The sequence below is a fragment of the Eriocheir sinensis genome, unplaced genomic scaffold (assembly GCF_024679095.1).
Source record: "Eriocheir sinensis breed Jianghai 21 unplaced genomic scaffold, ASM2467909v1 Scaffold622, whole genome shotgun sequence".
Classification (NCBI taxonomy): Eukaryota; Metazoa; Arthropoda; class Malacostraca; order Decapoda; family Varunidae; genus Eriocheir; species Eriocheir sinensis.
In genome coordinates, this window is record NW_026111968.1 from 219,614 (window position 1) to 244,188 (window position 24,575).

Sequence of the window (24,575 nt, forward strand, 5' to 3'; positions counted from 1 at the left end):
ACCGTCACTTCGCTGCGTCAGGAGTGAACTGAATATTGAGGTGCATGTTTTCAGACAGATTGAAGCAAGACCTCAACCTATATTCATATAATTCTCCCCCACAACCTAGATTGCAAGTATCGCAAGTCAACAATAGAGTAAAGCAACAGTTAATGTCCGCACGACAGGTGGAGTGAGGTGTGGTGCAGGAAGGTGACAGGTTACTGGTGCGTGCCTAGTACCGCCTCCACCTGTGCCCCTGAAACTACACCTCACCCACCGTGAATATTAGGGGGATTCTGGGGCTGCCATGTGTAGGCCACGTCCTCTCCCAGTCTCCCTGTATTTCTATGTTCTTGTATCTGCTCCTCAATATCGACGTGCTTTTCATCTGCTCCTCAATGTCGAGGTGCGTCATCTGCTCCCCAGGCCCCAAGTGGCTGTCGAGCAGATTAAATCACCAAAGCGGGCAACCTCGTAATGAGCCAATAGGCTTTTTGCCTGCACTTCCATGTTTCCATGTTTAGTAGGGACAGAACTTCCTTCCAGATATTCAGTTAATTCTCCATTTCACTTCTTCTCTGACGTTCTTTAAAGACTAATTCAGGATGACCTAGGAATGTGGTTTCAGGAGTACATTGGATGCCTTGAAAGTTGGTCGGCCACGAAGTTGTACTTCCCCTTTAAATACTGTATCTCATAATTGTATTCTCTCATTTCTAAGACCCAGCGGTTCATTCTCGATGATTTGGTCTTCCTTTAAAATACTGGTAAGGGGTTGATGGTCGCTTACTGTGGTGAATCTAGTACCCCACAAATAATGGTGAAGCTGCCGACAGGCAATCAGGACCGCTAGTGCTTCCTTGTCAGTGGCGGAGTATCGGCACTCAGTGTTATTTAATTTCTTCGGGAAGTAGCCGAGAGGTTTGGTGACTCCTCATGGTTGGATCTGACTTATGACCCGCCTACATGGGTGTTACTGGCGTCGGTGGATATTATGAACGGCTGGTTAGTTTGCTCTCTGGCTAGCACTGGCGCATTAGCAAGGCATTCCTTAATTGTCTTGAAAGCCGTTTGACATTGTTCGTTCCAACTGAAGCTTTCCTTGGCCCGAGTGAGGTTTGTGAGAGGGGCGGCTATTTTGCAAAGTTATTTACATGTTTTCGATAGAACCCGGCCATTCCTAAGAATCTCCTTACTTCTTTTACTTTAGTTGGGGGTTGCATTTCTAAGATAGTTTCTACTTTCTTAGGATTAGGTCGGCTGCCCTCTTTTGAGATCTTGTATCCTAGGAATGTGACTTCCTCCTTCCCAAATTCACATTTAGTTAAGTTCAGTTTGACGCCATTCTCAGTGAGTAGGGAAAAAAACTTTCTTACTCGGCTTGTTAAGGTAGAAAAATCTGGTGCCCAAATGATTAAATCGTCCAAATAGTTTTTAATCCAGCCTTCTTTAAGCAGGGGAGATAGGAGGGTAGCCATTTGGCGAAAAAAAATCGCAGGGGAGTAGCTTAAGCCAAACGGTAGTCGCCTGAATCTACACAATGTGACTCCATCACTGAAGGTGGTACCGTCCCTGCTGTTTTCATCTAATAAAATTTGAAAGTACGTCTCACGCATGTCAAGGGTGGCATAAAATTGCTGGCGCGCTGCTTGTTCTACTAGCTCTTCCAGTCTCGGCAAGGGATATATGTCAGTACTAAGGTGCGTGTTAACGTGTCGGTAGTCCAGACACATCCTCTTACTACCATCAGGTTTATTCACTAAGACAATGGGTGAAAGCCACGCAGATGTCGACTTCTCAATGATGTCCCTATTCTCTTTGTCTTGTAACATTTCCGCTATCACCTTTTTTGCCTGTTCCGGGTAACGATATCTAGGGCCTCGACTCGGTCTCGGGTCGGCTACATTAAGTTTCGCAGGGGGGCCTGCCATTAACCCTAGTTCACTTTTGTCCAGAATGAAAAGTTTGGTGTGGTCTGGAATGGCTGAATTCAGTTCCTCCTTTTGTTCATGAGTAAGATGGTTCCATTTCTGCTGTTTTATAATTTCTGCTAGTCGTACTGTTCCGCTACCCTGGATGTTCACTTGATCGGTGGTTGGGAGGAGGTCATGTTGAATCTCCCGGGTGTTCCGGATAACCTCGGCCGTCTCACTCGCATGGTCTGGTTCATCGTCGAGGTATTTATATGAACCTAATAGCGTTCCCGGTTTGAATCCCTTTACTGCTTTGGTGTTGTTAACGAAAGGAAGGTAGATGGTGTTTTGCTCATTTACTTTAGTTAAGAACGGTAAACTGTTTTGACTGATGAACCAGCAAGGTGGTATTTGGGTTTTTCCTTCAACTGGATATGGATAAATTGTGATGTATAGGGTTCCATATGAAGAGGCTTTGTGAGATTTACCCCTTTGGGGATGTCGCAGTGGGCTAGGGGCGGGGGAATGCTTCGTATTATCTCTACTTTCCCTTTCTGTCGTCTTCTGTGACCAACTACGTATGAAGCATTATCCCAGACTATCTCGTCCAACCTTCCGTTCCATTGAAAAGGAGCCTTCCCTAAGATGTCAGTACCCAGCAGTAGCTTTACATCAATGTAATTGTTTGGGACTACTGGAACCCATCGTCTGTGTACATGATCGTTACCTACCCCGATGTCTAACCAAACCATATCAATAACTCGGAGAGGGGAACCCGTGACGCCTCGTAAACTATGTATGTTGCGTCTTTTATTTATTTCACTCCCTAGTTTATTTGCAGCCGATTCTTTGATAAGGGTATGACCACTACCCGTGTCTACGACTGCTCTCATGATTTTACTGTTGATAGCCAAACTGATGATAAGTGAGGTGTGTCCAATGTCCATGTGTTAGTAATGTTCGGCTGACTGATTGACCTGGGCAGTTTTTATTTCCACGCCAGCATCCGTATTTCTTGCAATCGAAGCAAGTACCACGCGTCGGTTTCCGCCAACATTCTCTCAAGAAATGTGTGTCGGACCGACAGTATGAGCAATATCGTTCTGATCGTGACTGACGGGTAGAGGTTTGTAATGGTCCTACCCGTTCCGTTAAGTCACTAATCTGCCTTTTAAGTTGTTCTACCTCTGAGGATTCGCTGGATGTAGCATTTGGTTTAGACGTATCGTTAGGGTTGGGTGGACGGTTCGCAGGTGGTGATTCAGTGGCCGTTTTCCGCTCTTCTCTAACTCTATATAGATAGGATGCGTGGGTTGCTTTGAGCCACTGGCGCTCATGTTCCACTCGATCAATGAATTTATTTAATGGGTAGTCCTCATCCAGGAATCCTTCTAATTTAGCTTTTGATTCGGGAGTCAAGCCGTGCCACAGTTTCCTTTTGACTGCCTTGTCACGATTGGGCAGTTTCTCTCGGGCAAACCGCGTCTCCAGAATGCCATACTGGCAAATGAAATTATTAGTAAAGGCCTGGGGTGGCGATGCCCAGTCATATTTTAGGGAGTCTATTTCTTGGCATGCTCATCAAAATTTACGTCGGTGGAGAACTCTGTTTTTAATAACTTTTTAAGGTCTTCCCAGGTGTTACATTGATGTTGGGTCTGATGGTTGTGAATGAGAGCTGCTAGCTCAGAGCTTAATCGCCCTTTTTCTAATTGCAAACTTCTCAGATCGTCGTCGCTAACCTGATCGACTAGTTCAAAAAATATCTGGAGTTGTGTGGTTGAATTGAGCCCTTGTAGTTGGTTCAGCTCCAGAATAGGTATGGTTCGCGGTTTGGTATTCCCTGTGACTGGCCGTGGGGGAGTTTGTAACTGCGCCCCGAGTCTTTGAATAACTTCATTCTGCCGGGTTAATACATCTTTGAGGCAACTTACTTCCTGCTCTAAGGCATCTATGTCCTTGCAAACCGCCTATCGGCCGTGGAGTCTTGTCCTGCCGGGGGTTTGATTTCTACTAATTGATCGACCGGCTTCGCTCCAATGGACTCCGTCCTCCGATAACTCATCCACAAATTGCTTGTCGTAAAAATGAATTTTTTTAAGGTCTTTCTTAATTCGGTTATTAATCCCGCACTGAATTATCTTATACTGGTCATGGGAAAGATTCTGGGTTGGAGTCTAGGTTCAATTTGACATACATACACTACAGCCTGGAAGTTTTCTTCAATCGCGTGACCAAATATCATTTATGTGGTTGAAAACAATTGCTGGGTCAATACTACTAGTGATATCATTGCTTCCGATCCACAAAATGGTCAAATCATGTTCCCACTCGAGCACTTCATTCATACGTGGGTCGTCAAAGAACGAGCGACCTTTGCCTCCGGGGGCACGGAAAATCATTACGTTCGCTCTTGGCAGTCCGGGACAATGTCCCCGTAGAGTTTACTTTCTCTTTTTCTTCTTTTTCCCAACACGTATTTTGCGTGTATCGAAACACACGATAAATTAATAAAGACCAGAAGAGGGTATTCGCCGGCTGCCTGGGATTGAACCCGCGACCAGCGTGACGGGAGAGCCACTCCTTACCGAGTCGGCCAAAGAGATACCCCACTGGCTAAGTGGGTTATGGGAGGCTTGTTCATCAGGCATAGTCGTTGGGATGGCATGTTCCACCCTTCTCCTTTGTTGTTGACTTGCAACAATGCACTATCAATCAATAAAATGGCCACATGGATCTCAGTGTTATGGTATATTTATCGTTATATTTTTTAGGAAGATATAATCGTATAATAGCAATGAAATAGTTTACGTTTTTTTTTTTTTTTTTTTTTTTTTTACAACAAAGGAGGCAGCTCAAGGGCACACAAAAAAAGAAAACCATAATAAAAAAAAAGCCCGCTACTCGTTGCTCCTAAAGTAAAACAAAAGAGGTGGCCGAAAGGAAGATCAAATACAGGAGGAGAGGTGTCCTGATACCCTCCTCTTGAAAGAGTTCAAGTCGTAGGCAGGAGGAAATACAGATGAAGGAAGATTGTTCCAGAGTTTACCAGCGTGAGGGAAGAAAGAGTGAAGATGCTGGTTAACTCTTGCATAAGGGGTTTGGACAGTATAGGGATGAGCATGAGTAGAAAGTCGAGTGCAGTGGGGCCGCGGAGGGGCGGAGGCATGCAGTTAGCAAGTTCAGAAGAGCAGTCAGCGTGGAAATATCGATAGAAGATAGAAAGAGAGGCAACATTGCGGCGGAATTTAAGAGGTAGAAGATTATCAGTATGAGGAGGAGAGCTGATGAGACGAAGAGCCTTAGCCTCCACTCTGTCCAGAAGAGCTGTGTGAGTGGAGCCCCCCCACACATGAGATGCATACTCCATAATAATAATACCTCTATGTAACTTGTAGTTGCCAGATAGCAGGTGACTGAGTTGCCTAGCATAGGAATAGAAGATCAGCTTGTTGAATATAGTAATTGTAACGACACTGTTATGAATGTCAAAAGAGATGTTTAGAAACGGTGACAAATCAAAATAATAGGATTGTACCCAGTTACGACTGTCAATGTAGCCTATTTATATAATTTTTTATGTGAATATTTCTCCCTCTCCTTATACAATATCTTATTTATTCTCCTCTATTTTAGGTCTAATTTGATGATGTTTAGAAGATATTGATGTTGGAAAACCTTTATTTATCACCGAAAAAATATATTTAACACAAAAATATGCATTAAAACACACAAAAAACCATTTTAGTCGGACAGCGCGGGACACACTTGGCCATATTTAGATGACTCATCGGCAAAGAATCCAGTAAGCTGCTATGTCTTCTCTATAATCGAGACGGCAATGACCAGCTGCGGCAGCAACAACTGCTAGGTTCAGAGCAGACACCTTGACGACTTAAGTGTATGTGTGAACAGAAAGAGGCATGCGTATCCATCGAGGAAGAAGCATGCAGCTAGAGGCATGCTTGAGCGTGCGTGTTGCATGCCTAGAGGCATAGGCAGATGCACGGCAACCAGGCGCAAGACGCACAGGTCTTAAGGGACACTTGTGGAGATAGGCAGGCACTAAGACTTGTAACAGAAGCTTCGATCACTGTCTCGAGTTCCTCCAAAATTAAATGACAGACTGACAAGCATGAGGTCGGGATGTGAGGCAGAGGAGGAGTGGGTGTGGCAGGTCAGTGTAAGGAACGTGAGACAATTGTGGTGATCAGCGGACATCTCGGATTGCGACGGAAGCTTTGACCATTGTCTCCATTGCTCCCAAAATTAAATGAACATAACTCACCTTTCTGTACTTTGCTAACATGTTGCCCTGTGGCCCCCAGACTGTGCAGGTGTTGTAGATCTTGTCGCCCTCCCTCTCCCGCACTGAGCCGCCTACCACAAACACGCCAAACTTCTTCGCCGCGTCACCGAGGGAGGCGGTGCTCTCGCCGGGGACGGGCTCCACGTAATTGGTATCATCTGTGGAGACGACGCTGTTGAACTGTTACAAAAAAACAAACAGTATTGTATATATATATATATATATATATATATATATATATATATATATATATATATATATATATATATATATATATATAATAAAAAATAAAAAAAAACTGATCTCTCTCTCTCTATACATGGGGAGGCGATGGCCAGGTGGTCAGCGTGCAGGTGTGGTGAGCCCGAAGACCAAGGTTTGAGCCCCACCGAAACACTAATGAACTGATCTCTCTCTCTCTCTCTCTCTCTCTCTCTCTCTCTCTCTCTCTATGGGGAGGCGGTGGCCAGGTGGTCAGCGTGCAGGTGTGGTGAGCCCGTGGACTAAGGTTTGAGTCCCACCGAAACACGCTGATTTTTCAAGCCAGAGTGTTTGAAGGTTACCCACATGTTGCCCAGATCTTCAATCAACCCTAACTTCAGCGACATCGTTCAAGTGCTGCGCTGGGGGGGCAGCATGGGCCAGGCAAAAAGGCATATATCACGGCAGCCACTATAAACAGAATTCGCCTGCTAACGAAATGGGGCATTCCAAGAGGCCCATCAAGAGAGCCTACCAGTGCAAGAGGCAGCACCCCAAAAAAAAAAAAAAAAAATCACTTCAAACTCATTTAAGTAGAGCTCCTTACTGAGGCGGCAGGGTCCGTTGAATAACTCCGGCAGCACCACCAGCTGGGCACCGTTGCCGGCAGCCTCCTTGATGAGCTGCACGGCCCGCTCCACGTTTTTGGTCTTCTCCTTGGCCACAGCCATTTGGACCAGAGCAATGCGTAAGGCTGTCAAGGAGGATGTAGAACCATTTAGCTGTCAAGAAGGATACAGTACCATCTAGCTGTCAAGGAGGATATAGTACCATGTAGCTGTCAAGGAGGATGTAGTACCATTTAGCTGTCAAGGAGGATGTAGTACCATTTAGCTGTCAAGGAGGATGTAGTACCATTTAGCTGCCAAGGAGGATGTAGTACCATTTAGCTGTCAAGGAGGATGTAGTACCATTTAGCTGTCAAGCAGGATGTAGTACCATTTAGCTGTCAAGGAGGATGTAGTACCATTTAGCTGTCAAGCAGGATGTAGTACCATTTAGCTGTCAAGGAGGATGTAGTACCATTTAGCTGTCAAGGAGGATGTAGTATAATTTAGCTGTCAAGAAGGATATAGTACCATCTAGCTATCAAGGAGGATGTAGTACCATTTAGCTGTCAAGGAGGATGTAATATAATTTAGCTGTCAAGGAGGATGTAGTATCATTTAGCTGTCAAGGAGGATGTAGTACCATTTAGCTGTCAAGAAGGATATAGTACCATCTAGCTATCAAGGAGGATGTAGTACCATTTAGCTGTCAAAGATGATGTACTACCATTTAGCTGTCAAGGAGGATATAGTACCATTTAGCTGTCAAGGAGGATGTACTACCATTCAGCTGTCAAGAAGGATATAGTACCATTTTGCTGTCAAGAAGGATATAGTACCATTTAGCTGTCAAGGAGGATATAGTTGCATTTAGCTGTCAAGGAGGATGTAGTACCATTTAGCTGTCAAGGAGGATATAGTACCATTTAGCTGTCAAGGAGGATATAGTTGCATTTAGCTGTCAAGGAGGATGTAGTACCATTTAGCTGTCACAGAGGATATAGTACGATTTAGCTGTCAAGGAGGATATAGTTGCATTTAGCTGTCAAGGAGGATGTAGTACCATTTAGCTGTCAAGGAGGATATAGTTGCATTTAGCTGTCAAGGAGGATAATACCATTTAGCTGTCACAGAGGATATAGTACGATTTAGCTGTCAAGGAGGATAATACCATTTAGCTGTCAAGAAGGATGTAGTACCATTTAGCTGTCAAGAAGGATGTAGTACCATTTAGCTGTCAAGGAAGATGTAGTTCCATTTAGCTGTCAAGAAGGATGTAGTACCATTTAGCTGTCAAGGATGATGTAGTACCATTTAGCTGTCAAGGAAGATGTAGTTCCATTTAGCTGTCAAGAAGGATGTATTACCATTTAACTGTCAAGAAGGATGTAGTACCATTTAGCTGTCAAGAAGGATGTAGTACCATTTAGCTGTCAAGAAGGATGTATTACCATTTAACTGTCAAGAAGGATGTAGTACCATTTAGCTGTCAAGAAGGATGTATTACCATTTAACTGTCAAGAAGGATGTAATACCATTTAGCTGTCAAGAAGGACGTAGCACCATTTAGCTGTCAAGAAGGACGTAGCACCATTTAGCTGTCAAGGAGGATGAAGTACCATTTACATACTAGGAAAGCTTGCTATTCTTATGATATGCCTACCTTTTATAATTAATAGTAAGATATTATAAAGTTAAATTTTTCAACAAGATAATGTTCATGTTATTCATTGAAACAAATCAGTGTCTATAATTTTTTTTAATCCCACTCCCTTACTATTCACATTTAGGGGATGCATCTTCTATTGTTTCTGTCTAACATAATATGAAAATTTCCAGTACTTATAAGCACCAGCAGACAAGATAACATTTCCTACACAGCCAGACAAGTGCCTTGAAGGTGGCAGCAAGGTGCATCCCCCCCAAGACAGGTGTGTACATTCATGAAGGTCTGTGCCTTGAAGGTGGCAGCAAGGTGCATCACCCCCAAGACAGGTGTGTACATTCATGGTATGTGCCTTGAAGGTGGCAGCAAGGTGCATCACCCCCAAGACAGGTGTGTACATTCATGAAGGTCTGTGACTTGAAGGTGCCAGCAAGGTGCATTACCCTCAAGACAGGTGTGTACATTCATGAAGGTCTATGCATTGAAGGTGCCAGCAAGGTGCATCACCCCCAAGACAGGTGTGTACATTCATGAAGGTCTGTGACTTGAAAGTGCCAGCAAGGTGCATCACCCCAAAGACAGGTGTGTACATTCATGAAGGTCTATGCATTGAAGTTGGCAGCAAGGTGCGTCTCCCCCCCCAGGATAGGTGTGCACATTTTTTTTTACAGAAAAGGAGACAGTTCAAGGGCATGAAAAAAAAGAAGAAAACAATAATGTAAAAAAAGCCCGCTACTTACTGCTCCCGAATAGAGTTCATAGGAATGTCCAAAAAGAGAGGTCAATTTCGGGAGGAGAGGTGTCCTGATACCCTCCTCTTGATAGAGTTCAAGTCGTAGGCAGGAGGATATATAGATGAAGGAAGATCGTTCCAGAGTTTACCAGCGTGAGGGATGGAAGAGTGAAAATGCTGGTTAACTCTTGCATAAGGGGTTTGGACAGTAGGGATGAGCTTGATTAGTAGGTCGTGTGAGGCAAGGCCGCGGGAGGGGGGGAGGCATGCAGTTAGCAAGTTCAGAAGAGCAGTTAGCGCGAAAATATCGAAAGAAGTCGTAGGCAGGAGGAAATACAGATGAAGGAAGATTGTTCCAGAGTTTACCAGCGTGAGGGATGAAAGAGTGAAGATGCTGGTTAACTCTTGCATATGGGGTTTGGACAGTATAGGGATGAGCATGAGTAGAAAGTCGTGTGCAGCGGGGCCGCGGGAGGGGGGAGGCATGCAGTTAGCAAGTTCAGAAGAGCAGTCAGCGTGGAAATATCGATAGAAGATAGAAAGAGAGGCAACATCGCGGCGGAATTTAAGAGGTAGAAGACTATCAGTAGGAGGAGGAGAGCTGATGAGACGAAGAGCCTTAGACTCCACTCTGTCCAATAGAGCTGTGTGAGTGGAGCCCCCCCACACGTGAGATGCATACTCCATACGAGGGCGGACAAGGCCCCTGTATATGGATAGCAATTGTGCGGGGGAGAAGAACTGTCGGAGACGATACAGAACGCCCAACCTCGAGGAAGCTGATTTAGTGAGAGAGGAGATGTGAAGTTTCCAGTTAAGATTTTGAGTTAAGGATAGACCGCTGAGTGTTGTCGAAGAATAGGCGATAGGTGTTTGGAAGATTGTGTCGAGTTGATAGGTGGAGAAATTAAGTATTTGAGGCATTGAAGGACACAAGGTTCCTTCTACCTCAATCGGAAATGATAGCAAGGTCTGAGTTTAAACGTTCTGCAGCCCTGTGGAACACCACTGTTAATAGGTTTATGAAAAGAACAGTGACCGTCTAGCACCGCAGAGATAAAACGGCCGGAAAGGAAACTGGAGATAAAGGAACAGAGAGAGGGATAGAATCCGAAAGAGGGCAGTTTAGAGAGCAAAGACTTGTGCCAGACTCTATCGAAGGCTTTCGATATGTCTAGCGCAACAGAGAAAGTTTCACCGAAACGGCTAAGAGAGGATGACCATGAGTCAGTTAAGAGAACAAGATGATCGCCAGTAGAACGCCCCTTGCGGAACCCATACTGGCGATCAGATAGAAGGTTAGAAGTGGAAAGGTGCTTTTGAATCTTCTGGTTAATGATTGTTTCAAAATCTTTAGATAGACAAGAAAGTAAAGGTATAGGACGGTAGTTTGAGGGATTGGAACGGTTACCCTTCTTAGGCACAGGCTGTACGAAGGCGTACTTCCAGCAGGAAGGAAAGATAGATGTTGATAGGCAGAGGCGAAAGAGTTTGATCAGGAAGGGTGTCAGCACGGAAGCACAGTTTTTAAGGACAATAGAAGGCACTCCATCAGGTCCATAAGCCTTCTGAGAGTTGAGGCCAGAGAGGGCAGAGACAGCATCATTAGAGAGGGCAGAGACAGCATCATTAGGAGGAATCTTAATAATAGGGATAAAGAAGTCAGAGTGGGGATGAGTAGGAGAAATATTCCCAAAATCGTCCAAGGTGGAGTTCTTACAGAAATTTTGAGCGAAGAGTTCAGCCTCAGAGATAGAAGAGATGGCGGTGCTGCCGTCAGGGTCAAGGAGAGGAGGGAAAGAAGAAGTGAAATTATAGGAGATATTTTTGACTAGATGCCAGAAGTCACGGGAAGAATTAGAGAAAGGAAGGTTTTGGCATTTTCTATTGATGGAGTTTTTGGTAAGTCGGAAAATAGATTTGGCACGATTCCGGGCAGAAATATAAAGATTATGGTTAGAAGAAGCGCGAATGCTCTGGTACTTCTTATGGGCTGCCTCTTTATATTTAATAGCACGAGAACAAGCGTGATTAAACCAAGGCTTTTTAGCATGAGTAGAGAAAGAACGTGGAATGTATGCCTCCATTCCAGAGACAATCACCTCTGTGATGCGCTGGGCGCACAGAGGGGTCTCTCTTCTGGAAGCAATAATCATTCCAAGGGAAATCGGAAAAGTACATCCTCGGGTCGTCCCACCGAGTTGAAGCAAAATGCCAGGAGCATCGCCTCTTCGGTGGGTCCAGAGGATGTACAGGAGCGAAAGGACAGGATGCAGAAATAAAGGACAGGATACAAAAATAGGATTGTAATCGGAGGAGCCCAACGAAGAGAACACTTTGACAGAGTAAGCACAAACGTTAGAAGTATGAAAGAGGTCTAGTATGTTGGGCCGGTCTCCAAGACGATCAGGAATACGTGTAGGGTGCTGAACCAACTGCTCTAGATCGTTGAAGAAAGCAAAGTTGTAGGCTTGTTCACCAGGCTGGTCAGTGAAAGACGATGAAAGCCAAAGCTGGTGGTGAACATTGAAATCTCCTAAGATGGAGATTTCAGCGAAGGGAGAGTGGGTCATGATGTGCTCCACTTTAGAGTTCATATAGTCAAAGAATTTTACAGTCAGTAGAGTTAGGCGAGATATTAACAGCACAGATGTATTTAGTAATAGACAATGAAGTGTTAGCCAGATGGTAGAAAATTGGTAGAAAATTCAGAAGACACAAGGACGTGGGCACGAGAACAAGTGATGTCGTTGCGCACGTAGACGCAACATATAGCTTTGAACCGAAATTTAGGATAGAGATAGTAGGAGGGAACAGAGTAGAGACTGCTGTCAGTAGCTTCAGAAACCTGTGTTTCGGTAGGGAAGAGAAGGTGAGGTTTAGAGGAGGAGAGATGGTGTTCCACAGAATGAAAATTAGAACGAGGGCCGCGAATGTTGCAGAAATTGATAAAAAAAAAGTCTCGAGGAGTTATCAAGACACCTCTCAGGTCGACAGCCAGAAGGGGAGTCCTCCCTGGGGGAATTTGTGGTTCCTCCCCCAGGCGGGGACTCCGAGGCAATGTCGTTGAACGCCATTTTTAATTTTTAATTTTGGGTAACGCTATGTGTGGTGTGTATGTAGAGTGGTGTGGTTAGAAGAGGACCTGTCTTGCGTTTTAGAGAATTGTTAGGTGGGAAACGTGACGCTGTTGGGTCGCCAGTAGTGTGTGGCGTCCTGCCAAGGAGGGCCGTTGGCGATGGATGGCTGTCCAGGGCGATAGCAGTTAACAGCAGACTTGCTGAGCACTGCGAGCGCAATGGGTGGCTGTTCGTCGACAATCGGGACCTCTTCCTTGGCAACGACGCCCTCTACGCCCGTGACGGGATACACTTGACGTTCAAGGGTGTTGAGGCTCTCTCAGACTTCCTTGAGTGAGCACTTGGTACCCTGAGGGATTTTTTAGTATAGGCGAGGGGGGGGGGGGTAATGGGAGGAATGGGAGGAGTAATGGGAGAGGACATCTAGCTCATAATATAACCAGGCAGCTCAGAAGTAATTATAGGGGAGTAACAGAGGACGGGCTAAGAATCTTCTATACTAACAGCAGGAGCCTCAGAAACAAGATAGACTTACTAAGGGGTGAAGCTTGTTGAGAAAATGTTGACATAATAGCGATCACTGAGACATGGATAGATACTGCAAAAATAAATTTTAGATCAGAATTTGAAATAACGGGTTATCAGATGTTTCACAAAGACAGAAGGGGTAGAAAGGGAGGTGGAGTTGCGTTATATGTTAAAGACTCACTTAAATGTTTAGTTAACAATTCAGTCAAAATTAACATGGATTCAGAATCAGTTTGGGTGGACGTTTACAAAGGGAAAGAAAAACTAACTCTAGGAGTTCTGTACAGGCCACCCAACCTTAACAGGCAGGACACGAGTATATTACTACAGGAGAGTGGCAGGGCAAGTAGGAGTAGAAATGTCTGTGTAATGGGGGACTTTAATTATAGGAATATAGATTGGGAAGACCTAGTGGGTGACCTGAAGCCGAGGATTTTCTTGAAGTTATACAAGATAATTTCCTTAAGCAGGTAGTTACTGAGCCTACCAGAGGAGATAACATATTAGACTTAGTCCTAACCAATTATGGGAACTTACATGAATTGGAGGTGGGCGGAGAATTAGGAAATAGTGACCACAGAACGGTTCGTTTTATCTTAGACTGGGAGGTAACCCGCGATCCAAACACAGTGTTAGTGCCAGATTTTACAAGAGCAATTTACGAGGGGCTTCGAAGACATCTTGAAGGGGTAAACTGGGATAATTTTGGATTCATGAGGGCCAGAACTGCGGATTGGAAAGCCAGGTGGGCCAGGTAGAAATGTCTTACAATAAATTAGTTACAGTAATAGAAGAGGGGCAAAGACAGCATATACCACAGCGAACACTTAGAAAAGAAAACAATGACCCTAAGTGGATGACTCGTGGACTAAAACACGAGATTGGGTTAAAGAAGGGAATTTATCAGAAAATAAAAAATGGTGAAACACATCTCAGTGGCCGGTACGTCGATCTATCTAGACTAGTTAAGAAAAACACCAGGATACCAAAATGGAACTATGATATCAAAGTAGCAAATGAGGCGAAAAGTAATCCTAAGGGCTTCTTTCAGATGTATAGAACAAAAACACGGGAGAAAATTGGACCGCAGAAAACAAACACAGGGGAGCTAGTAGAAAATTACGAAAATATGAGCACATTGTTGAACGACTACTTCCTTTCAGTATTCACACAAGAGGATCGAACGACTATACCGGAAAGGGTTCAGGTGTACGAGGGCGGGGATGGCGATAAATTGAGGGATATAATCATTACCAGGCAAGTAGTTCAGGATGAGATAGATAAGCTTAAGAAGAACAAGTCGCCAGGTCCTGACGGGATATTTCCGAGGGTATTAACGGAATTAGGTAATGTACTCAGTGACCCACTAACCGACATCTTTAAGATGTCGGTAAATACTGGCTATGTGCCGAACCTATGGAAATTAGCTAATGTAACGCTGATTTTCAAAAAGGGGGACAGGTCAGTTGCTTCAAACTATCGCCCAATTAGCTTAACATCGGTTATAGGCAAGATGCTGGAGTCCATAATAGCCAGGAACATTCGGGAGCATCTAGAGAAACAGAGCTTAGTTCACGACTCGCAGCATGGGTTCACGAACGGTAGGTCCTGCCTCATCAATATATTGTCCTACAGTAAAGTATTTGAGGCGGTAGACAGATATGAAAATTATGATGTAATCTATCTTGACTTTAGTAAAGCGTTTGACAAAGTTCCTCACCAACGACTGTTGCTTAAATTACAGGCTCACGGAGTAGAGGGTAAAGTTTTGAACTGGGTCAAGGCGTGGCTTAGCAATAGGAAACAAAGAGTGCAAATCAATGGTAAAAGATCTGACTGGGGATGTATTACGAGTGGGGTCCCACAAGGTTCGGTATTAGGTCCACTTTTGTTTATTATTTATATCATTGACTTAGATACAGGAATTAATAATGATGTCAGTAAGTTTGCAGATGATACCAAGATCGGTAGAATAATTGAGTCGGATCAGGACGCTAGTATTATCCAGGGTGAACTAAACAGATTGTATGACTGGGCGCATAAATGGCAGATGGAGTTCAATGTAGGGAAGTGCAGTATTCTGAGTGTAGGTAGGAACAACCCCTCACATAACTATTGCTTAAATGACACACTCATAAGCAGGTCTGGGTAAGAGAGGGATTTAGGGGTCTTAGTGAGCTCTCATCTCCGTCCAAGGGCACAATGCATTCAAGCTAGAAATCGAGCAAATTGGGTACTGGGATTTATTTCATGGAGCGTAAGCAACAGAAGCCCCGAAGTCTTCCTCAAACTATATTTAGCATTAGTTAGACCTCATCTTGACTATGCGGTTCAGTTCTGGTCACCTTACCATAAAATGGAAATCAAAATGTTAGAATCGGTGCAGAGGAGGATGACTAAGATGATTCAGGGGTTGAGAAACTTGCCATACGAGAAAGACTCAAACAGTTAAACAAAGGCGAAGGGTGCGTGGAGACATGATCGAGGTTTATAAATGGATGAAGGGCTTTAATAAGGGAGACATTCATAAGGTTTTGTTGGTAAGAGAACCGGGTAGGACACGAAGTAATGGGTTTAAACTGGATAAATTCAGATTCAACAGGGACACAGGCAAAAACTGATTTACAAACAGGGTGATGGATGAGTGGAATAGGCTTAGCAGTCATGTGGTGAGTGCCAATACAACTGTCACATTAAATAATAGACTAGATAAATTCATGGACAGCGATATTAGGTGGGGTTAGATACACGGGAGCTTAGGGTCAAAGGAGCTGCATCTACAGAATGGACATCAACTTGCTAGAATCAGTTCAGAGGAGGATGACCAAGATGATTCAGGGGCTGAGGAACCTCTCATACCAAAATAGGCTGAAACATCTAAACTTACATTCACTAGAGAGCCGAAGAGTGCGGGGAGATCTGATAGAAGTATTCAAATGGGTCAAGGGTTACAACAAAGGCGATATAAGTAAAGTACTGAGAATTAGCCAGCAGGATAGAACTCGCAGTAATGGATTTAAATTAGAAAAGTATAGATTTAGGAGAGATATAGGCAAGCATTGGTTTAGTAATAGGGTGGTGGGGGAATGGAATAGACTCAGCAATCACATAGTTAGTGCAGGGACGGTGGCTTGTTTTAAGAGTAGACTGGATAGCTACATGGACGAGGACGACAGGTGGCAGTGAGGTGTGGGTGCAGTAGGGTGACGGGGTACTGGATGCGTGCCTAGTACCGCCGGTATAACGAGGATCAAGCCTCTACCTGTAACCCCTGTAACTACACCTCACCCATCGTGAGTAGTGGGGGGGATTCTGGAGCTGCTCTGTGAAGGCCACCCGGCCTCTTGCAGTTTCCCTATGTTCTTATGTTCTAACAGTTTGACAGAGTAAGCACAAGGGTTAGAAGTAAGGAAGAGGTCTCGTATGTTGGGCCGGTCTCCAAGACGGTCAGGAATACGTGTAGGGTGCTGAACCAACTGCTCTAGATCGTTGAAGAGAGCAAAGTTGTAGGCTAGTTCACCAGGCTGGTCAGTGAAAGACGATGAAAGCCAAAGCTGGTAGGAACATTGAAATCTCCCAAGATGGAGATTTCAGCGAAGGGAGAGTGGGTCAAGATGTGCTCCACTTTAGAGTTCATATAGTCAAAGAATTTTATATAGTCAGTAGAGTTAGGTGAGAGATAAACAGCACAGATGTATTTAGTAAAAGACAGTGAAGTGTTAGCCAGATGGTAGAAAATTCAGAAGACACAAGGTCGTGGGCACGAGAACAAGTGATGTCGTTGCGCACGTAGACGCAACATCTAGCTTTGAACTGAAATTTAAGATAGAGATAGTAGGAGGGAACACAGTAGAGATTGCTGTCAGTAGCCTCAGAAACCTGTGTTTCGGTGAGGAAGAGAAGGTGAGGTTTAGAGGAGGAGAGATGGTGTTCCACAGAATGAAAATTAGAACGAGGACCGCGAATGTTGCAGAAATTGATAAAAAAAAAGTCTCGAGGAGTTATCAAGACACCTCTCAGGTCGACAGCCAGAAGGGGAGTCCTCCCTGGGGGAAATTTGTGGTCTACCCCCCCCCCCCCAGGCGGGGACTCCGAGGCACTGTCGTTGAACGCCTTTTTTAATTTTTAATTTTGGGAAAAGGTGTGTGTGTTGTATGTAGTGTGGTGTGGATAGAAGAGGATCTGGCTTTAGAGAGCATGCTGAACTACTCTCTGGTGTTCATGAGACCATAGGGAAACGGTTAGTGAGGTAATGGGAAGGGTCTTTGGAGGGCTTCAGCACCCTCCTCACTCCCCATATATACCTCACCGGGAGTGGCTTGCGCCCGTTCGGTAGGTGTCTTCCTACCTACTCCAACCATAGGAAGCACGAAGGTCTATACCTTGAAGGTGCCAGCAAGCTGCACCTCCATGACAGGTGTGTACATTCATGAAGGTCTGTGCCTTGAAGGTGGCAGCAAGGTTCATCACCCCCAAGACAGGTGTGTACATTCATGAAGGTCTGTGCCTTGAAGGTGGAAACAAGGTGCATCCCCCCCAAGACAGGTGTGTACATTCATGAAGGTCTATGCTTTGAAGGTCCCAGCAAGGTGCATCACCCCCAAGACAGGTGTGTACATTCATGAAGGTCTATGCTTTGAAGGTTCCAGCAAGGTGCATCACCCCCAAGACAGGTGTGTACATTCATGAAGGTCTTAATATGTTACAGGCGTCCTTCACTGCAGGACTGGGTTACTTTGTTAAAAAATGGTTGTAAAGTGATCAGCCATATACAAATAGCATTAAAACATGGATTATATAAATGGATTGAACAAAATTAATTAATGAAGTCCATTTTAGAGTGAGCTCTACTCCCCTGTGCAGGGTAGTGACCATATGCTTGCACCAGCACTATGCAGCATAACAGTCATATACTCACATCACTGCACTGCACCGCACCAGTGACTGAACCACCAGTCACAGGCAGTTTGAATAAACGATGGAAGAGGATCAAACATACTGAATAATCACACACTAATGGTCTAAATCAGGGGTGCTCAACCCACTGTTTGAGGCAAAGAAGTTTAATGCGGCCCTCGGCAAGTAACCAAAAAATAACCTACTTATCACTATCATCCTACGTACTATTTGTTCACATTGAATTTTAATGATATGCAGCAATATTAATTATATTATGATTCGTATTACTGAATATCTTATTATATGCTAACTTTTCTTATGTTATTGTATTATTATGATAAAAAGGCTATTGCACATCTATAGTCTATCAATTTTAACTTGAGCCCTTGGACGCGATGTTTTCTTTCCCTCTGACCCCAAGCCTTTCATAACATCATCAATCAATCAATGGAGGCATACGCCGGAGGGCGGGTCGCCTCGCTCACCATACGACGTCAAGCCAGGGGGTCCCTCCGGGCGAGTCTCTATGCAGCCCCATTCCCAACCCGAGTACCTCCCGGCAGGATATATCGACTTGCTCAAGCCACGAACTCCGTGAGCCTTCCCTTGGCCTCCTCCACTCAGGATTGTCTCTTACATAGACAACCCAATGAGCAGGATCAGCTTCCGGAAAACGTGACACGTGCCCGTATAGCCGGAGTTGGCGTTGACGGACTATGCAGGTGCAATAAGTCTCACGGAGTAGTCGCCGGTTGGACACAAAGTCATTCCAGCGATATCACATGATTCTGCGTAGACACTTATTACCAAATGCATCAATCCGCCTCTCCAAGTCCCCATTTAGTGTCCATGTCTCACAACCGTAGAGTAAGACAGGGAGCACAATGGACTTGAAGATCCGGATCTTTGTCCTTCTGCACGGGTATCGACAACGCCATATACTCGTGTTAAGCGAGTCCATAACACCGTGGGCCAGACCAATCCGCCGTAAGACTTTCTGGCCAGACTCACCGCTGTTACGAACTACGCTACCAAGATACGTGAAACTTTCTGAGATCTCAACGTCCTCGCCACACACATGAACAGACTGTATACAGTTTCATCATGCAGTCGTATTATGAATATATATTCCATAAATAGATAACGTACAGACTAACAGTGAGACAGATCGCCGAGCGCTGGTCATCGCTAAATCTGTAAGCAATGGAGGTTTCCCCGGCCCAAGCCACAGGGCTCAAGTTAAGTCGATGGACTATAGCAGCCTGAAGGCTGGCTAGCCTCACTGATTTTGTTCGTACCAGCGTTGCCACTCCTTGGGTCTATTTTACTAGATCTTGGCTTCTGGGCTGAGACTTTGGCGCCTTGTCTTTTTTTCCCTTGAAAACAGGCTAATCTAGGCTTTTTTTTATAATTCTCTCCTGCTTCGCTATTCCCTTCGCTCGTGTCCTGCCCTCTCATGCCCCAAACCCCTTATCCTCTCAGTCAGTCCTGGTCTCTGGCTCCCTACCCCTCTCCTACCCAACCATTCCCTTCCGGGCCTTCACCACCGTTGCCCATCCACTCCTAGCCCTCTCCCCTTACCCGTCGTCTTCCACGCCACCTCCCCTGGACCCCTACCTAATAGAGTTCCCCCATCCTCTCGGCACACCGCAGCCGCTCCACGTTTCCCCTCTCCCTGCTTAACAGCGAAAAGTTGTCGCTCGTATGTAGGTCTTCACTTTATTGTAGCTTATAATTGCTAATTTCCCCATGACCTGCAATTTATGTAAGAAGTGTTTTGATTACAACTCTATCCGGAAGGTTACAGTATGTACACAACATAATCAGTGTTATCAGTGTGTAAAATATATTAATTACTATGCGTATTCACATTGCAGGCAATACGAGGCCCTCATCACACATTGCCCATCTAATGTGGCCCTGCCAGCCAAAAAGGTTGAGCACCACTGGTCTAAATTATTAAGATTGTAAAATGGTACTCACTGGATGCCATTCTGTTGTTTTACTTCAAGATGCTCCTGAAATAAAGAAAGTAAAATGTTATAATATTACAAAGTACACTTAACTACCTAACTGACCTATCATAAATTACTTGAAGTACACAAATGCACAGTAGCGTAGCGGCACTACTAGTAGCGCCGCTACGTAGCGAAGCTGTTTTTTTAGTAGCTGTAGCGGTAGTGCCAATCTTTTTTGGAAAGAGCGGCAAAAACGGTAGCGGCGCTACATTTTTAGGTAGGGCTAGTCACTACTCGCTACTCGGGGTGGACCAACTACGTACGTGATGAAAACGCGAATGAAACGTGTACAGTTCAGTGGGCTGACCCGCGGCCCGTTTCTCTTGTCAGTCACCAACGCTCGCTCAGTAGTGAATCTGTGACTGGAGGTGTGGCAGCCTGTCTACCTGTGGACAGTAAGTGATTAGTCACTCGTGGATATAAGAACATAAGAACGTAAGGAGTCTGCAAGAGGCCGGTTGGCCTATACAAGGCAGTTCCTGTACACTCAACCCCACCTTACCTCACCATCCATGGCTTATCTTACCTCTTCTTGAATGTATCTATGGTATTGGCACCCACAACATGGCTCCCAAGCCTGTTCCATTCGTCCACCACTCTATTGGTGAACCAATTCTTGCCTATGTCTTTGTTGAATCTGAATTTGTCTAACTTAAAACCATTGCCACGCGTCCTACCTGGCTCTTTCACTCTCAAAATTTTATTGACGTCCCCTTTATTAAATCCCTTCATCCATTTATAGACTTCGATCAAGTCTCCTCGCAACCTTCGCCTTTCTAGAGAGTGTAGATTTAACTGCTTCAGCCTGTCTTCATAAGGCAAGTTTCTCACCCCCTGAATCATCTTTGTCATCCTCCTCTGTACAGATTCTAACATCTTGATATCCATTCTATAATAGGGGGACCAGAACTGAACTGCATAATCGAGATGAGGTCTAACTAGTGCTATGTAAAGTTTGAGGATGACTTCAGCGCTCCTATTGCTCACGCTCCTTGAGATGAAACTTAGTACTCTGTTTGACCGATTTTTAGCCTGAATGCATTGAGCCCTAGGACGGAGGTCAGCGCTCACTAGGACTCCTAATTCTCTCACGCCCAGACCTGCTTAGAGGAGTGTCATTTAAGGAGTAATTGTGTAAGGGGTTATTCCCACCTACACTCAAAATGCTACACTTCCCGACATTGAATTCCATCTGCCACTTCCCCGCCCAATCATATAGTCTGTCAAGCTTATCCTGGAGAACGGTAGCGTCGCTGTCTGATTGGATTACTCTTCCGATCTTGGTATCATCCGCGAACTTACTGACATCACTACTAATTCCTGTGTCCAAGTCATTGATGTAAATAATAAAAAGCAGAGGACCCAGCACCGACCCCTGTGGGACTCCATTCGTAACACTGCCCCATTCAGATTTTTTTCCATTGATTTTCACTCTGCTTCCTCCCACTAAGCGAGGCCCTAGTCCAGTTCAAAACTTTCCCATCTACGCCGTGAGCCTGTAATTTTAGCAATAGCCGGTGATGAGTGACTTTGTCGAACGCTTAACTAAAATCTAGATATAGTATGTCATAGTTTTCATCTCTGTCAATCGCCTCGATTACTTTAGTGTAGAAGGACAACAGGTTAGTAAGGCAAGACCTACCCTTTGTGAACCCATGCTGTGAATCATGAATTAAATTATGCTTTTCTAGATGATCGCGGCTCACGAAGCCTTGGAAACTGGGTGAGTTACTATGCTTTTCAACAGCTGTGTTACCTCGATTTTCTCGATTTTCTCGGTAACGAGGTGTTGGATCTCTATACTTTGCAAAAGCATATTTAACTAAAAGTTATAATTTTTGACTGCACAGTGCATTACCAGAAGTGTATGAGTAAGCTACATACTCTTGACATTTGAGAGAAATTTCCGATATTCGGAGAAGGCATTCGGACAGTTCCTACTACGTCACACCCTAGACCCACCCACCTCTCTCCCCCTGTATGATCCTTCCTCTCTAACACTCGTTATCCCCTTCCTCCCCAACCCTCCCCCCAATCTCTCTCTCTCTCTCTCTCTCTCTCTCTCTCATGGATTCATAACCCACGGTGCACGTTGTTTTCCTGAAGTATATAAAATGTGGTATACCAACATAGACTTGTCATTTATTTAGAGTGAAATAATGTGGAAATAAAGCCTTGGTTATGATGACGTGAAGGTTGATAACGAACGAGAATGTTGGCAAACAAATGACTGAATGAAGCTGAGCAGTTTGAGGTGTTGCGAGGTGACATGGTTTGATAAAACGGGTTTGTGACTGCATTCTACAGTAATACCCGCAACCTACAGGACGTTGGCTCCAAGTATGGCGTATAAGTTACGTCATTGTCCCCGTGGCTGCAGGAATCGCATGGTCATGCGGCTTTTATCCCTGTTTACCAAGGAACAGAGAGATAATCGGCTGAGTTTCAGTTTGCACAGGTGCGTGTCGTTTATAGCTATATTACTGCAACCCATTCATTCCCAACACTAATTTGATAAGTGATGGGTTCCATATCAATAGACACTCATTACCTATCTAAACAAACCAAAGTTTTGTTGTTAAAGTGGTAATTTATTGAAGTGAATTCTGTCTCCATCCCTGATAATACTGCAGCAAAGGTTAAAGACATATCACTAATGTTGCAATACTGTCCTATCACCAAGCAGGCCGTATGACAGGGTTGCCTATGCGGTCGGCATGAGCGTCCGCGCGGTGAGGATGGTGGTAAAGCGGCAGCACATCACCAACTCGGAGGCAGAGACGGTCGAGGCACTACCACCCGGGAACCTGCTACCACCAACACCGCCTGCAACATCTCCCAGAGCTCCGGCCGTATTCGACAGTTTTGCCGTAGCGGCCATTCGTCGCAAAGTTCATGCAAAGTTCGCCGCCAAAGAAGTCGTGACAATTGCTTCCTTGACGGAGGAGCTGATGATCGCGGGCATCATCAAGGAGGGAACCCCGGATACATCGGTTTGGCGACTCCTACACGTTATGGGATTCCGCTATAGGACATCAAAGCGGACTATGTATGTGAGGAAGGAGTCCCTGGACGTTGTATGCCGGCGGATCAATGCTCTCAGGACACTCAAACAACACCGGGAGAGAGGGATGCAGGTGGTGTACCTTGACGAGACATGGTTCACCACCAGGATGCACCACAGCATGGAGTGGGTGGACACGACGCAGCCTGCCACAAGCACCATGTACAGCCGTCAGGTGCCCCCCGGAGAAGGGGACCGCTTTGTAGTTGCAGCTGGCACCGCTGATGGTTTCGTGGAGGGTTCGTTCCTCTGCTACCACACCAAGACAGCCAGCGGTGACTACCACGGCGAGGTTAACGGGGAGCTCTTCCTTCGCTGGCTGACATCACAGGTTCTGCCATCGCTGACTGAACCATCTGTGCTGGTGTTAGACAATGCGCCATATCACAGCCAGCAGACGGAGGAGAGTCGTTGCCCTACCACTGCCACCAGGAAAGCTGACCTCATTACATGGTTGGAGAAACACAGGCTGCCCTTCCCGCCATATGCAACACGGCCTGAGCTCCTGCTCATATGCAAGCGGAACCGTCCACAACCACAGTACATCGTAGACAACACCATCCGAATGTGGGGTCATGAGGTCGTCCGCTTACCACCAGCCCATCCAGAACTGAATGCCATTGAACAGGTGTGGGGGCACATGAAAAGACACGTGCGCTCGTCTTTACAACACTTCACTCGGGCAGGCTTGCAGGCCAGGTTGGAGGAGGCAAAACTGGGTGTAACGGCAGAGGTGTGGGCAGGTGCGGTTCGCCGATCACAAGGTTTTGAGGAGGAGTATTACACAGACAACATCCACCACAGCATTGATCCCGTCATCATAAACTTCGACAGCGATGATGAGGAAGACTTGTTCTTGGAAAGTGACGTAGATTAAAAAGGACTTTCTTATAACATGGTTTTCTTTCCCAAAAATTTAGCCCGTGGACTAATTTCCATTTCCATCCTATACATGATTTATAAATAGATGATGTTATCAACAGCAATACTAATAAAGATTATACTACTAATAATATTGATAACAGTAGTAATAGTATTGTAAAAATTATTAATGCTAATAATAATAATAATAATAATAATAATAATAATAATAATAATAATTAGTAGTAGTAGTAGTAATTATTATTATTAATATTATAACAACAAGACCTCTCGAACTCATCATCCTACTACTATTATGGCGCCCATTTCTAATCCTATTTTAGGGTGGAGGCTATATTTGTTATCGTTATTTAACGAAGATGAAGGAAAAATGGAAATTAATTCATGAAAGTATATTGCTCAGTCAGATGACGGCAAAGAAAGCCAATATACGCACGCTTCATTGTCTTATGGATAATGCATGCACCAGTGGGAGTGCCATATACCTCTCGTTGGTTGGTGCAAGATTGAAATTAATTGAATTCCATGAGAGAGAGAGAGAGAGAGAGAGAGAGAGAGAGAGAGAGAGAGAGAGAGAGAGAGAGAGATTGGGGGGAGGGTTGGGGAGGAAGGGGATAACGAGTGTTAGAGAGGAAGGATCATACAGGGGGAGAGAGGTGGGTGGGTCTAGGGTGTGACGTAGTAGGAACTGT

The 24,575-nt window shown here is 44.9% G+C and overlaps 1 protein-coding gene across 1 annotated transcript in view; it reads right to left on the reverse strand.

Moving 5' to 3' along the window:
• Nucleotides 1–24,575, reverse strand: part of LOC126993499 (omega-amidase NIT2-like) — a 150,558-nt gene that overhangs the window by 110,553 nt on the left and 15,430 nt on the right. Inside the window, exons 4-6 of the mRNA XM_050852640.1 lie at nucleotides 19,903–19,937; nucleotides 7,013–7,159; nucleotides 6,184–6,362 (exon numbers count right to left, since the gene is read on the reverse strand). Of these exons, the coding sequence (XP_050708597.1) occupies nucleotides 6,184–6,362; nucleotides 7,013–7,159; nucleotides 19,903–19,912 (336 nt within the window). The 5' untranslated portion in view covers nucleotides 19,913–19,937. The remainder of the gene's footprint in view (nucleotides 1–6,183; nucleotides 6,363–7,012; nucleotides 7,160–19,902; nucleotides 19,938–24,575) is intronic.